Source organism: Carex rostrata, chromosome 10 (genome assembly GCF_964058835.1).
Source record: "Carex rostrata chromosome 10, lpCarRost1.2, whole genome shotgun sequence".
In the NCBI taxonomy this organism is placed as follows: Eukaryota; Viridiplantae; Streptophyta; class Magnoliopsida; order Poales; family Cyperaceae; genus Carex; species Carex rostrata.
Window position 1 is genome coordinate 10720303 of NC_135927.1, and position 14833 is coordinate 10735135.

At 35.0% G+C, this 14833-nt stretch overlaps 2 protein-coding genes across 2 annotated transcripts; one reads left to right on the top strand and one right to left on the bottom strand.

Annotated features, from left to right (window-relative positions):
- The first annotated feature begins 1461 nt into the window (after nt 1-1461).
- Nucleotides 1462-3194, top strand: PDE191 (Mitochondrial transcription termination factor family protein). The gene is made up of 3 exons (XM_078309875.1): nt 1462-1617; nt 1717-2232; nt 2560-3194. The coding sequence occupies exons 2-3, from the start codon at nt 1722-1724 to the stop codon at nt 3045-3047; spliced, it is 999 nt and encodes a 332-aa protein (XP_078166001.1). The 5' UTR covers nt 1462-1617; nt 1717-1721; the 3' UTR covers nt 3048-3194.
- A 1398-nt stretch (nt 3195-4592) lies between these two features.
- LOC144560564 (rab escort protein 1-like) lies at nt 4593-9388 on the bottom strand. The gene is made up of 9 exons (XM_078309794.1): nt 8687-9388; nt 8027-8149; nt 7643-7742; nt 7311-7349; nt 6895-7114; nt 6515-6590; nt 5993-6215; nt 5221-5304; nt 4593-4948 (listed from the first exon to the last, which is right to left on the bottom strand). The coding sequence occupies exons 1-9, from the start codon at nt 9355-9357 to the stop codon at nt 4856-4858; spliced, it is 1629 nt and encodes a 542-aa protein (XP_078165920.1). The 5' UTR covers nt 9358-9388; the 3' UTR covers nt 4593-4855.
- Between the last annotated feature and the right edge of the window lie 5445 nt (nt 9389-14833).

A 14833-nucleotide genomic window follows, 5' to 3' on the forward strand; every position in this document is an offset into this window, starting at 1 on the left:
GGCTCACAAGTCGGCTCATATTTTTACTTATGAAAAAGAATAGTGCTTTACCTAAAATTCACCGACCTTTTTTATCCTAAGCATTAAAATTGAAACTGAATCCTTCATTCAGGTAAAAAGTAAAGAATGCTCTTTTAAATTTGGAAAAATTATATGATGCCCACCGTATTTTCAAATTTGAAATTTGAAAAAAAAATTGATATTTGAAATTTTAGCCCAAATGTATTTTCATTTCTTAAGAATTTGAAAAAAATTTGAGTAACGCCTAAGAAATGAAAAAATTGAAAAAAAGTTGAAATTGAAATTTGAAAAAAATTGGCTCGACTTGGATCATGTAAACATAACTGGAATAATTTGAAGAGAAAAAAAGCTTTCAAAGAATTTACACTTTTGACAAATTGACTAAAAGAACTTGAAGAAAATTATTGGTTAAAATTGAGTTTGTCTGAATATAACAGGTTAAAATTGAGTTTGACTACATTTCCTGCTACTATATGTCAGTATGAGCCGACTCGCGAGCTCGCAAGCCAATCGAGCCAAATATTTACATGAGTCAAATCGAGCTGAGGTTTTTTCTTTCAAAAGCGAGCCGAGTCGAATTTGAATTTTTTTTAGTTTCGAATCCAATTCATTATGAAATATTAAGCCGCTCAACTCATTGATTCGTGAGCCGGTTCAACTCATTAGCAGCCCTAGGTTTTGTTGTATACGTGCAATAAGGTTTGCACAGATCATTTTGCAGCAGGGTAGAAGAAATTTTTTCCATGGTCATTATTTTGTAGATTAATTTTAAAATATGAGAGTCGTAATAAGTACTTTTATTATAAAAATATATGGAGGTCAATTTTGAATTCTTTTTATACGTTTTTCTGGAAAAATGGAAAAATAAAATACAATATAAATTAGTCAAATTTTGCAACATATATAGACAACAAAATTTGCGACAAAAAATGAGAAATATGAAATCTTGCTGTTCAACCTTTGCTGATAGTTTGCGAAAATTTTGTTTTATATAATTTTATTCTCCAGATAACTTTTTGTTAATGCTAATTGCTAATATCATTTCTTCTTTCAATTATGTCTTTAGAATTTTCTATTACAAAGCGGTTGAGTTGGCTTTACAATAAAATAAAAAAAGTCCATGTCGTGATTATATCTTGTAATGTCAAAATGACAATAACATACATGAAAGTAGTAATAATTTTAATAAGGTATATCATAAGACTAATTTGGTATAACTTGAGAAATCCTAATGAATCAATTTATATCTTTGAAAATTTGAGAATCAAAACGAGAAACTGATAATTTTTAATTACTATCTGTACAAAATACAAGACAAAACCTGCCAGTGAAAGTAATTCCTCAAAAAATAGGAGCTATATCTGTAAATATGTTAACATTAGTCTCCTACGAATTGTAATTAGTAAAAGAAAAATAAAATTGAGAGCGATAGGTTTAACCACAAAGGACGGATTATACTTGTCCTGTTCTCTTCTGAGAAGATAAGGCGCTCCGATTCTTATCTTTAAACGGTCTCGAGCGAGCGAAGGAGAAAGAGAAAACTGATTTCAACCATTGGATAGGAGAGAGCTTCTAGCTTCAAGCTTCCAGTGAAAGGTAAGCTTATTTTGCTCTGAATTTTCTTAATTCAACCCTTCATAATCACTGAAATTTAATTGGGAACTAATTCTCCTTTTTGAGTTGCATGATCTGAAGGTTCCATGGCAACCGATGGAGAGAAACCCAACAATGAGATAACCCCATTTCTCAAATCCAAAGGCTTTGATGAAAAGGCCATTCAAGAGTTATTCAACAAATGCAAGGCGTTACAACATGCTGATTCGAAAAATGCTGCGGCGAATTGGGATTATCTCACAACTGTTGGAATCCAAGAAAGGAAGCTGCCTCATGTCATTTCCAAATGCCCCAAAATCCTCACTTTAGACCATGAAGAGAGGCTGGTGCCGACTGTGCAGTGCCTCTTGACACTAGGCTCGAAGCCGGGTGATGTTGGGGCGGCAGTTGTGAAATTCCCTAACATATTGTGTCATAGTGTGGATGAAAAATTGTGCCCCCTTTTGGCATTTTTTCAATCCTTGGGTGTTTCTGACAAGCAAATCGGGAAATTGTTGCTGTTCAACCCTCGTCTTGTCAGCTATAGCATTGAGACTAAATTCTCCAAGGTTGTTGAGTTTTTGGCGAGCCTCGGATTTGACAAAGGAGAGCACATTGGTATTTTGCTTAAATAGTTTTATGTTTAGTTTGTTCAGGCATTCTGGAATATTATCAAGTAGTAACTGGTATGGTTTTCAGCCTTCTGTGATTGATCTAACAAATCCAAATTATTGAACTGAACCACAATTGAAATTTTATGTACATGTACCGAACAGAAAAGCCTTTGAGATGGTTGAAAGGTTGATTATTATTTGCATTCTGATTGAAATTCAATGTACTTGTATTGAATTTTGAAGTCATGGCCTCATGTTCCCGTGTTAACCTACAAGTCATTTTATGAAATTCTTAGCTGTCTTCTAATTATATATACTATATGTTTGACAGGTAAAATTCTTAACAAAGATCCCTTCATTGTCGGGTACAATGTTGAAAAACGGCTGAGGCCAACTACTGAATTTCTCAAATCAATTGGGCTTGGTGAGCAGGAAATCAGGAGGGTAGTTCTCAATTTTCCCGAGGTGTTGAGTCGGGACGTCGACAAAATCCTTCGACCAAACCTAGCATTTCTCAAGAGGCGTGGTTTTAGCAATGGAGAAATTATCTTGTTGGTTTCTGGGTACCCACCGATCTTAATCAAGAGCGTGAAAAATTCGCTTGAGCCGAAAATCAAGTTCTTGGTGGAAGAGATGGGGAGGCAGGTGGCTGAGGCAGCAGAGTATCCCCAGTTTTTTGGGCATGGATTGAAGAAGAGTTTGGAGTTTCGGCACAAGGTGTTGAAGGAAAGGAACATGAGTTGTAGCCTTAGTGAGATGCTCGGGTTAAATCAGAAGAAATTTGCTGCTAAGTATGGTTTGGTAGGAGGGATATGTTGATGTACTTTATACATTTTGTATTGTCAGAATTTTAATTCAGTTGCCAAGTTTAATTTTTTAAGAGAGCTGGTTTTCAGATGCAAGGCTGCTTAAATTAATGCACTCGTATCCTAATTAATGTAGAGAATGAAGAATTGTTTTGCTGAATCTTTTGTCAAATTTAGTTTGTTTCCATTTACAAAAGTCTCAAGTTTTAGCCTTACTATGTCCTTTGTGAGAAGACAACTTGGATTTATTATCATATGAACCTTGTGCTCTTAAATTATGGTACAAACTGCAAAGCATATTCCATGTAAGGCATATTTGCTCTTATATGATTCTGCAATCTGCATTGAAAAAATTATGGTGCAAACTGCAAAACATATTCCATTTGTACCAACCTTGCCAATTTTAAGTTAGGAGCTCAACTCCAAGGTTTGCATTAATCAAAGGAAGCTGATAACAGTACCTGCACTGTACCTGCTGGGGAGATCACTGAAAATTAAATGTGAAAAATTAACTTTTTGTGGAGATTGCAAAAACTCCACAATTTGAATTTTTTTTCTAAAGTATTAATATCTATACACGGAAGTATTTATACCTATGTATGGAAGTATTTATAGCTATGAGATGAACAATTATTTATTGTGCGGGTACTGTAGCGCGAAGATAATAGTATCCGTATCAATGTATCCGCAGGGGGGACCACTGAAAATTAAATGCAGAAAGATAACTTCTTACAGGGACTGCAAAATCTCCACAATTTTAATTTTTTTTTATATTATTAACATCTACGTAATATTTTATTTCAAATGAGATCCATAATGACGTACTTTCAGATTCGTCGCTGTGCAAGTATTTATATCTTGCCGTACAAGTATTTATATCTATATTTGCAAGTAGTTTTTACATATGACATTGAAAGTATTAATATCTAAGTATTGAAAGTATTTATATTTATGCATTGAAGTATTTATACGTATGAGATGAACTATTTTTGTTAGAGGAAGACTGACAGGGGGATGATTGGAGAACTCGAAAAAGAATAATCATAGCAAGTCACGTATCAAAGTATTAATATTTTTTTAAGTGTTAATATCTTATCTTCTAAGTATTTATAATTACAAAGGTATGCATATCTAAGTATTTTTTACATATGACATTGGAAGGAAGTATTTTATAACTACGAAGGTATACATATCTAAGTATTTTTTACATATGACACCGAAAGTATTAATATTTAAGTACTAAAAGTATTTATACTTATGAATTGAAGTATTTATTCCTATGAAATCAACTATTTTTGTTAGAGAAAGGTTCAAGCGGGAACTAATGTGGAGATTATAAAAGGGAAACTATAGAGAAATGATGTTGCTATGATTTTAAAATAATAATTAGCTGAGACTATATAATTAGTGAAGATCATAATATATTATTTTTCTAACTGCGGATACTGTAGCGAGGATACTGTGCGGGGTACTGTAGTGGGGGTACAAGAATAATTATTCTTAATCAAATTATAAAAGCAAAACCTTGCATATGTAGAGGCAAATTTGGAAAATGAACTAGTAAGAAAACATGCACAACTCATCTGGATAGCATTCTATTCAAATCCAATAAACCAATTAAAACCGGAATAACATGAGAACAGCCTCATATATTCCTTTTCCTGAATTGAATTTTATTAAAGATTTAAGTCTTAAATAAAATAAATGTCTGTTTACCAAACAAAAAGCAGACCAGAAAAAAAAAAAAAGTTACAGCCTTGGTCTATAATACATGATAGGATGCAAAATGAATTGCACCAGACAAATGTTACAAGTTACACGCTACTCTGGTGATCCCTCATCTGCATCATCATTGTTATCTGGTGCTGAGTTTTGGGGTATAAACTCTTCACCTGGGTACATGTTCTCAAATAACTGCACAAAAACAAATCAAATTGAAGTATTGAACTACACTACCAGTTTAACTCTATTTATTTATTCTTTCTTTTGTTTTGAGCAGGGAGGAGGGGAGAGCTAGCTAGAGATTCATAATAGTCCTAACTGAATTAAAAAATCTGTTAGGAAAGAATATTGAGTTCTCTGCTGTAAAGTATTTCACGACTTGTAAAAATTATCTTACACAACAGCAAGCGCTTGAAACATGCATATGATGTTTAGTTAAGCAATAGCAGTAGATTTTGGAGTACCTCTTTAGTAGTACTCAATATATTTTGGTAGTCAAGATTTGCATCAGGCATAGGGCAAATTGAAATGGCAGCATCATACGAGGCCTGAGATAAATATACTTTTCATTAGCAAACTAGAGGGACATATCTATCTAAAGCAATGTTACCATACTACCCTCACACAGTACCGGTCATAGCTGGTAACAGCACACGAAAATTGGTCTGTACTGACCTAGTACAAAATCCATTTAATAAATAGCATTCAAGCTGGCAATTGTTTTGCTTTTCATGTTTTTAGTTCTTTGCCAGTTAATTAACTGTGAGCTGTAATAGAATTTATCTGATTTAGTAAACTCAGGTGCCTGCAAGTACTGCTACAGTTGAACATATCAATGCTTAGATCCAAAAAGGAGCTATTTGAAAGTTGTGAAAAGCTTTCACATAGTTATAATCTGCATGAGCATTTCTCATTTTCACAAATTACACCCAGCCTTGTTTATGTCATTGCAAAAGCACACAGTCATATCAATGTTATATCAAGCAAACAAAATACTTCCTCACTTTTTATGCAAAGTTTCAAATCAATATAATACCTGGCTGCTTTTTCTTTCCAATTTGGCTTAGAAAAAAGTGAGGCAAAAATAGTAGCAGGAGATATCATCAAACTTTGACACAACGTACCAATTTGCAAATAAACATAAAGTATTTCGATATGAGAAATGTTGGATGGTCTTTGCAAATATGAAAAAAATATGTAATTTGGGAAAGAAACCAATAAAGGACACCATAGTACCTCTCTAAGCTCCTGAACAAAGGTACAGCTCCATAAAAGAGTCGGCTTTGTCTCTCCTTCCTCCTTTGTCTGTGCTGCTACACTCCCTCCTTCCTCCTTTGGCTGTGCTTCAACACTTTCACTTGATAACTCGATGCTATTAAAAAGTGCTTTGATAGCTGAATTTATGTATACTTTCCCCAAAACAGCATCTTCACACAGTGTGGAGAGATAAACTATAAAGCTGAACAGATCAATAGTAAAAATGATCAGGTTCAGTACCGAGTAAAAGCATCAGTTCACTCACCCAATTCTTCTTTACATGGATGCGAGAGAAGAAAAGGAAAGGAGATGACTGAAAAAAAAATGGTGGAAATGTAGTACATGTACAGACTTTGCTTTAATACCAGTAGTACATCTGCAAGGTTCAGTGTTAGACTATTTGGATGTACCTTCCATTATTTACTGCAAATGTGTTTTCCCTTTTATTTCCCATTGACTTTTCAGAGAAAGAAATCAAATAATTCAACATATTATACTCACAATCCAGGGGGACAAACAGCGACATTCCCACTAAGTTGTAGAGCCCGAACTGCTGTCAACTGCTCCTGGTGTAGAGCTGTATTGAAATTAACACAAAGTATATTAAGCTAATCAAATATGCAGAACATGAAAGAAAATATTGTAGAGTAACCGACAAATCATTGCCAACACCCATTATTTACCTAACAGGCAAGGCATAACTGCAAGGCCAAAAGTTGGATTTATTTTTATTTCTATACTTAGTGGGCTAATTGAATGAAGCGTTGGAATTCAGAGTACAAAACCAGACTATTACATATTTCATTGCACTAAGAGGGATTTGGTCTACTAAACTGAGACTTAAAAGACCAAATATGATTAAAAGAAGGAATTTGTCTTACATTTTGGGGGAAATACAAGCAAAATATTTGCTGAATTAGACTCGATGGATCTGTCTGTAATGCACATTCCTCTTGCAACCAGACTTGGTAATTTTGATGAAACTAAGTTTTCGCGAGGTATAATTGAAGCTGGAATTTGGCATGATGGGTCCAAAATCAGCTTAGAGCTGAATATTTCCTGCCCAGATTCCAACCTGACACCTATGTACTTGGAGCTTTCCTGTGTGGTATATACAGAAATATTTGCAGTTGTCATGGATAAAGAAGGATAGTGATGCTATACTAATTAGGTCTGCAAAGATATGGCATGCGTATATACAGCTAGTGCTTCTTTAATTTTCAGAAACCTTATCTAGGCTTAACCGCTTATCAAGGGTCATACTATTTGAAGTCTCAAAAGTGAGATATTAGCATACCTTGTCAGTAAGGATGTCAACGACAGGCATGCGCAAGACCTAGAAAAATAACACATGAGAACCATTAAAATAGAGAAAAGAAAACACAACCGGAACAGGCTATATTGCAAACTACTTTCAGGGCTTAACTGTCTTGCAAAAGTATACCCAACATTTATAATATTTGAGAATCAACGAAAACACCAAAAACTTTTTTAATGTTTTGCACATTGCATCCAAACACCACTAGTTGGGTCTTGTTCTTAATTAGTCCTTTGAACCTTTCTACATCACCATGTACCGGCCTTTAGGTTATCGCAGGTACATACCTAATTTTCAGCAGAGAATCTTACATAGAGAGCACCTTTGACAGCAGCACAACGACAGAAAGCTTGAGGCAACTCCCCATGGCCATACATAGGGTATATAAAAGCCCCTACTGCATTAGGAAACCTGAAATAGCAAAATAAACATTACTTCTGCATACCCCCTGAAAGAATAGGATGCTACACATACCCTTTCAGAACATAACATGTATCTTGTTTACCTCTTTTTCAGGGTTTATCACTAAGCAAACAAGGAAGAAAAAGCAGGTTTGGGGCTTTTGAGAAAAATAAAGAAAATGAGCAATGTGGTGCTGTTCACAGTAAATGGCTCCGATAAATGTATTTTCGAGGAAATTTAATTATGCATGTCACAAAATAGAAACTAAAGGTAAGTCCAAAATTTCATCCGACCTCCCAATGGAAGAGGAGTAGAGAGAAATTGTCTCAATCCCTTCTTGAGTTGATAAAACCCTTTTGCAGGAATCACCATCGTCTTGCTCATAATCTGTCATAGCAATTGCATATAACACAAGCCTACATAAATTTTTGAAAAGAAGTCACAAGCAATTAGCAAGTTCGGCAACTTCAAATGTGTTTTTCCCCTAATTTTCCTCAAATAAGAATCAATATTGACTAGTCTACAAACATCACCCAATCGTAAACAGTATCAATGTAGAAGGAATTATTCGGTTTTAAGTGCACACAACATTTTAACTCAAAAAAGTGCACACAACATTGCCCCTACATCGTGAGTAATTTATTTTCCGTTGTTCCAATTAGACTAAACTAAGTCAAGAAAACCAATTTGAAGCATGTATGCACTGGTATTAATGCCATTGGAGTGACTGCTATAAATGCCCATAGCCAAAGCAATGATTTGATTATCCTGAGCCTGACTTAAACCCAAACACTGTTGGTCCTAATTTCGATATATCAGAAATGTTGTCTGATCTTCACAAATACCACATTATTCTACAGCAGTGCAAATTGCAAAGAAAAAAATTTCAGAATGTCGATTTAATTAATTTTATAGAGAGTGAAGTTCAGAAATAACGAAGAAAAGATACATACCCTCTAATCTTAGGTGGAAGCCGTTGCTTTTTGAGAAATTCAACAAATGGCATGTCTAAATCCTCCTCTGGTATCATCACACCTCCTCCCTCACTCAGCTCAGTAGTGGAACCAGAACGGGTCAATTTAATGTGGCTTTGTACCAGTTGAAAAAACTTCCAAATCTGCCTCCTCTCTGCATACCCTAGACTCTTATCTATAAATATAGATTGCCTTGAATCAGGCACGGAGCACAACTTGCCATCCCTGTATACTAAGCTAGTTTCTACACTCTTGAATTCTACATGGTGGTTTGCACCAGATCGACGTAGAAGATCTACTGTTTCCTCCGCACAGTAGAGAACTCTCGGGCCAACGAGGTCGACTAGGAAGCTTCTAGAAGGCTCTGGAAGGGGCTGGGAAGAAGTCTCAACATGGGAATAGAGGTTAGGAGTTGAAGTAGAAGAAGATATATAAGAGAGAAAAGAGGGGAGAGGAAGGGAAGAGAAATGAGAACCGTAGAAAGGGTTGGGGTCAACATGGAGGACGGACTTCCCCGCGATGGAGGCTGCGGCGGCGAGAAGGGAGGCGGAGAAACTGGTGCCGGAGACTATGAGGTCAAAAGAGGTGGGATCGATCATGGGATAGTTGTCAGAGACGGTTGTGGTAGTGGAGGTGGAGATCTCCGCCATGCCTTGATCCACGTAGCACCGTAGCCGACTCCTACTATTAATCCACGTTTTCAATTTATTTAATCGAGTAATGGATACATTTCAGGATCCAACACAATAAAAGGAAGCCGTTAGCCAGCGATGCTCACTTGGGACCCGTTCGGCAGACTCAAATCCATAGGAAATTTGCTGGAAATTGTGTTTTCATTCTCTTTTCCATCGTTTCTTCCCATCTGTTACCTGTTCAAGTTGAAATAGATGGGAATAAAATTATCAAGTCTGACTCAATATTTATTTTCCCCACTGCGTGTCTCTCCTTAGTCGGGAACAAGATGGACCAAGGCAATTGGAATGTCAAGGTTGAAACTTTGACATCGATTTCATTAATATTTATCTTCAGATTTTTTTTTTTTAGTTTATCATATAGAGCTACTGGGTCCAATTTGGCAGGAACTTGCCTTTTTATTATTTTTTATTTCTGTTTAACAATTGGATGGAGATTTCAAACTCTCTTTAATTGTTTCTTTCAAAGAAAAAAAAAAGAATAATTGCTCAGAGAAAGTAGGAAATTTTTGTTTACTTTTGAACAAGTGTTTTAATTCAAATTGATGATTTCGAAATTTTCTTATTAATACTTAATTTTATTTATTACAATGTTTATCTCTAGAAAAGAATAGCCTCATCTCAGTAAAGACACATGTAAAAAAGATTATACTCTTAATTCAACTATGAAATCTTTTAGAATGAAAAACGTCAATACTGACAATGTCGTAGCAAAAAAAAAAAAAAATGCAAAAAACAAATCTACTTAAATAACATGTGGAGAACCGAGAACACTACACAAAAGAGATACATGGATATCTAATATAATCTATACTGCTAAATATTAAACAGAAGATACATTGATAATCTAACATAATCTAATTAACATATCAAAGAGAGTACATGCTCCATCTTATTATATATTTATCATTTAATTACTAAAAATATTTATTTTTTATAAAATATAATTAATGAATAATGTAATGTACTTATCTTATTATTTAATCTATTTATTTAATCATGTTATTGATAATTTTATTAAAAAATATTATATAATATCAAATATTTTAGAGAAAAAAATAAAATTTCTGACAATTAATTCTGTAATATAAAAAAAGAGTAAGGCTTGGGTGCTATGGATAGCATAAGGGCATCCGTGCTACGGCTTCAAAAACCTATTATATAAACTTCAAACTTCGATTTAAATATCTCAATAAATTTGTTATATAATAAACTAGTAAAATACTAATTTTTACTATTTTTGAAAAAAAATTTACTATTTTTTATGATTTATGAAATATGACAAAAAATGGTCTAAAATATTGACAATTTTCTTTTATTTTTAGACTATTATGGGCCATATTTCATAAATCATAAAAAATAGTAAAAATTAGTATTCTACAAGTTTATTATATAACAAATTTATTGAGCTATTTAAATCGAAGTTTAAAGTTTATACGATAGGTTTTTGAGACCGTAGCACGGATGATCTTATGATATCCATAGCTAGCGATGGCAGAAAAGCCCATTTGGCCCAGCGGTCTGGTCATGCATGCCTGGCCCGGCCTTTACCCGATCGGCCTGGCACTGTGATGGGCCAGGTAAGGCCGGGCCTAGAGACAGGACAAAACAGACCTGGGATTCTGTTGAAGCCCGCAGGATGCCTGATGGGCCTATCTATATGTTTAGGATTTTGGTCGATAATTCTCTATTTTTTTTATAATATGATTTTGTAATTTTATAATGGACTATTAATTGATTAACTGTAGGAAGAGTCCCACCACTTTGATTGATACCTATGAAGAAGGGGTTATCAACTCTTGAAGGAATAAATAGTATGAATAATTAGTACTTTTTTCACTTTCATGTTTACAAGGGCCAGATTGCATTTTCTATTTTATACCTCTTTCATGTTACTGGTATGATGGGCAAAACAGTCAGCTTCAATAAAAACTTTATAATTTGTGAGTGCCTTCATATACTTGACACCTGTTATATAAATAGTTCTAGCCTTCATATACTTGAGACTAGGGCTGGTAAAAAAATTCGAGGTTCGTGATTCAATTCGGGTTTGATTCGAGTTTAATTCGATTCGAAATGGGTTCGAATTGAAACGAACCAAATCAGGTTCGGTTCGGAATTAATTCAAACCAAACCCAAACCTAGCCTGGTTCGATCGAAATGGGTTCGATCATTTTTATGGTTCGAATCTCATAATAACATCGGCCGTCCATTTACCTGATGAAATTAAAATCCAAAATAAAGAGTCATAATTTAACTTAGCCGACACTCTCTCGCTCTCAAATCTCAATAACCTAGTTCTCTCTCCACTGTTGTTCGTACAATAATCTTTTACGTCTATTTGACTAATTTGCAAAAACATACAATTATTGAATTTTACGATTTCTTCTATTTTGAGAATATGTAGGTCCAAGAAGAGTAAGAACTGTTGAATAATAAGCTTGGACTGAAGAAATCATGAAGACCCTTATCAAGAATACATATTGTAAAATCAAATGCTTGGTAAAGTATGTGTGAGGTTGATTAAATTGAGATAAAACGTTATGAACGTTTTTAAAACGTTGGTAACGTTTTATAATAATTAGAAGCTTCAAAAGAATCAAGTTATAACGTTATACAACCGTTGTAACGTTTTACAAACGTTATAACGGTTGATAAACGTTGTAACGTTTAAAAGCTACAGAACAACTGGAGTGCAGCTGTTCAATACAAACAATAAACGTTGTAACGTTTATAAATCGTTATAACGGTTTTGAAACGTTGTAACGGTTATAAAACGTTATGTAACGTTTTTCTAAGCTGTCAGAGAATTAAAACCCTAAATCGTATTTGAATAAAACGTTGTAACGTTTAATAAAACGTTGGTAACGTTTTATGTCAAACAGCTCATTTTTGAGCTGCCACTATAAATAGGTGAGTGAGGTTTTCTTCTCACTTACCCTAGCCGACCCTAATTAATTCAAAAGTGATTTTCTGAGAGCTTAGCCTACTCCATTGTTGTGAGAGCTTAAAACTTCAAAATCCCTCAAGCAACCTCAAACCTACTTCACTAATCTTGTTATAGATTAGGTTAGAGTGATCTTTTGAGTGTTTCTCTTGTGTTCCTAGACAATCGAGACCTTGTTCTCATCTCTTTGAGTTGGCCGTTTGACTTCCCGCTTGGTGTGTAAGGACTCAACGGTTCACAAGTTGTAATCCTTTCGTATTGGGTAATAGGAAGGCGCACCTCACAAGGTTGCGAAGCCCCGGAGACGTAGGCCTTTGTTTTGCCGAACTCCGTTATCACCCCGCGTGTCAAATTTCTCTAAACTCATCTATTTACTTTCAATTGCAATTTAATTTCAGTTTTTGAGCAATTAGAGGTGCCCCTAAGTGCAACAAAGTGGTATCAGAGCAAGTTACTCGAATTAAGACACACTTAATTGGAGATTAGATCAACTTGACAAATGGCACCTTATAGATCCGTGAAAGAACCCCTAATTTTTGGTACTACTACCAAAAATTTCATGCATTGGAAGAAAACCATGATTAATTACTTGAATATCCTTGAGGTATGGTATGTGGTTGAAAAAGGGTATACACCAACATACTCAAGTGTAGCTACCGATAGTTCAACCGATGCCAAAATTGAGACCGTTGATTCCAAACAAACCAAGAAAGACAATGACCTAGCAACCAATGCCATATTCAATTTGGTTAGTGAATCGGTAGCCTCACTCTTTGGTAGTGCATCAAGTGCGAAAGAAATGTGGGATGCTCTTGTAAACCGGTATGAAGGCAATACCCAAATCAAACGAACCAAAATAACTGGTTTAGAAGCAAAATTTGAAACCTTTAAGGTTGAAGATGGTGAAAGCATTGAGGATATGTATAATAGACTTATGCATATCCAAAATGAGTTTACCGAATTGGGAGAACCACTTTCTAACAATAAACTTGTAGGAAAGCTATTGAGGGTGATGCTCATGAGGGATAAATGGTCCGGGTTGGTGAGTGCTCTAGAGGCAATCCAAGGCACGCACGACACATTCACACCGGATGACCTCTATGCTCATTTTAGGAGTTTTGAAGAAAAACTTCGACAATCCGGTGATTTGAAGCAAAGCTCAAAGTCCAAAACCGTAGCTTTTCCGGCACAAAACCGAAACTTTCCAAGCTCCTCAAACACCCGTCTTTCAAATGATCAATTTATCAACAAAATTGATCATGAAACATCCAAGGATGCCCTTCTCTTATCCAAAATGTTTCAAGGAATGCTTGACTTTGAAAGAAAATACAACAAAGAACGAGAAGAGAAGAACAAAAGGCTAATGTGTTTCGCTTGCCATAGAGAGGGGCATTCCATTCAAACATGCTTCAAGCTATTTCCACAATTGAAGAACACGGATGGGGAAGCACAACAAGATCGAAAACCAAGACAAAAGTATGATGGGTACAAGAAGAAGAAAGCCAAAGCTATGCAAGCTTTGTTCTCGGATAGTGAGACGGAACAATCCGATACGGAATCGGAGAATGAAGAGGAGATCAACATTGCATTGATGGCAAGTGTAGATGAAGGTCCCTCGAAAATTGACATAGACTCAATTATAGCTAGCAAAAACATCACCGATGAAACAACCATCAACTTTCTCATGGAGCTTGTTAAATCAAGGAATGCCAAGGAGGGAGATGATGGAGTCAACACCTCAACAAACTTCGCTAGTGAGGTACACTCAACACTTAGTCTTGATGGTTATGAGACCGAACTTGAATGTATAAATGAAGGTGGTGAAGAATATAGTGGTGAAATTGATATTGAAAATTGCATAATCACAAATGAGACCAACAATGATTTGTGTACCAATAGATTAGACACCAATGATGCAAGCACTTTCAAAAATGAAATTCTAACGCATGATGATCATGAATCTAGGTTGAAATCACTCCTTGATGAGTCCAATAGAACCTTGGTTGAGAAGGAAGGTATCATTCAAAAATTAATTGCTAAAAATGACATGTTAGAACTTGAAAATAAAAAGGTAAAAGCATCACACTTAGGTGAAATAGGCATTTTAAAAGTTAAAGTTCAAACCTTAGAAACCGAAATTCGGGCATTGAGATCTCCTAGTGAATTATCAAAAGTCACTAGTCTAGATCCCTATTATGTGAACAAGTTGATACACGATCAATCCTATTATAAAAATGATAGAGTTGGTCTTGGATTTGAGAAGGGTAAATCCTCACTTAAATCTAATCACATGCAAGGCCCTAAAGGAAAAGGGGAACATTCTCAAACTTCAAGTATTCCAAATGCCAAACTAAAGTTTAATTGTGAACAATATTCAACTTATCAATTTTTTACTAAAAAGGGTTTAACTCCTTTGAACAAGGAGTCATCTAAATTGAAGTCTTCTCATGTTTCAAATGCTAAACAAGATCAAAAGTCACCAAATTA

Coding starts and splice junctions, on each gene's coding strand:
- PDE191 (XM_078309875.1), top strand. CDS start 1,722: ATGGCAACCGATGGAGAGAAACCCAACAATGAGATAACCCCATTTCTC. Junction 2,233..2,559: donor TGACAAAGGAGAGCACATTG/GTATTTTGCTTA, acceptor TATGTTTGACAG/GTAAAATTCTTAACAAAGAT.
- LOC144560564 (XM_078309794.1), bottom strand. CDS start 9,357: ATGGCGGAGATCTCCACCTCCACTACCACAACCGTCTCTGACAACTAT. Junction 7,350..7,642: donor CTGTCAAAGGTGCTCTCTAT/GTAAGATTCTCT, acceptor TTATTTTTCTAG/GTCTTGCGCATGCCTGTCGT. Junction 4,949..5,220: donor TATTGAGTACTACTAAAGAG/GTACTCCAAAAT, acceptor GTTTTTGTGCAG/TTATTTGAGAACATGTACCC.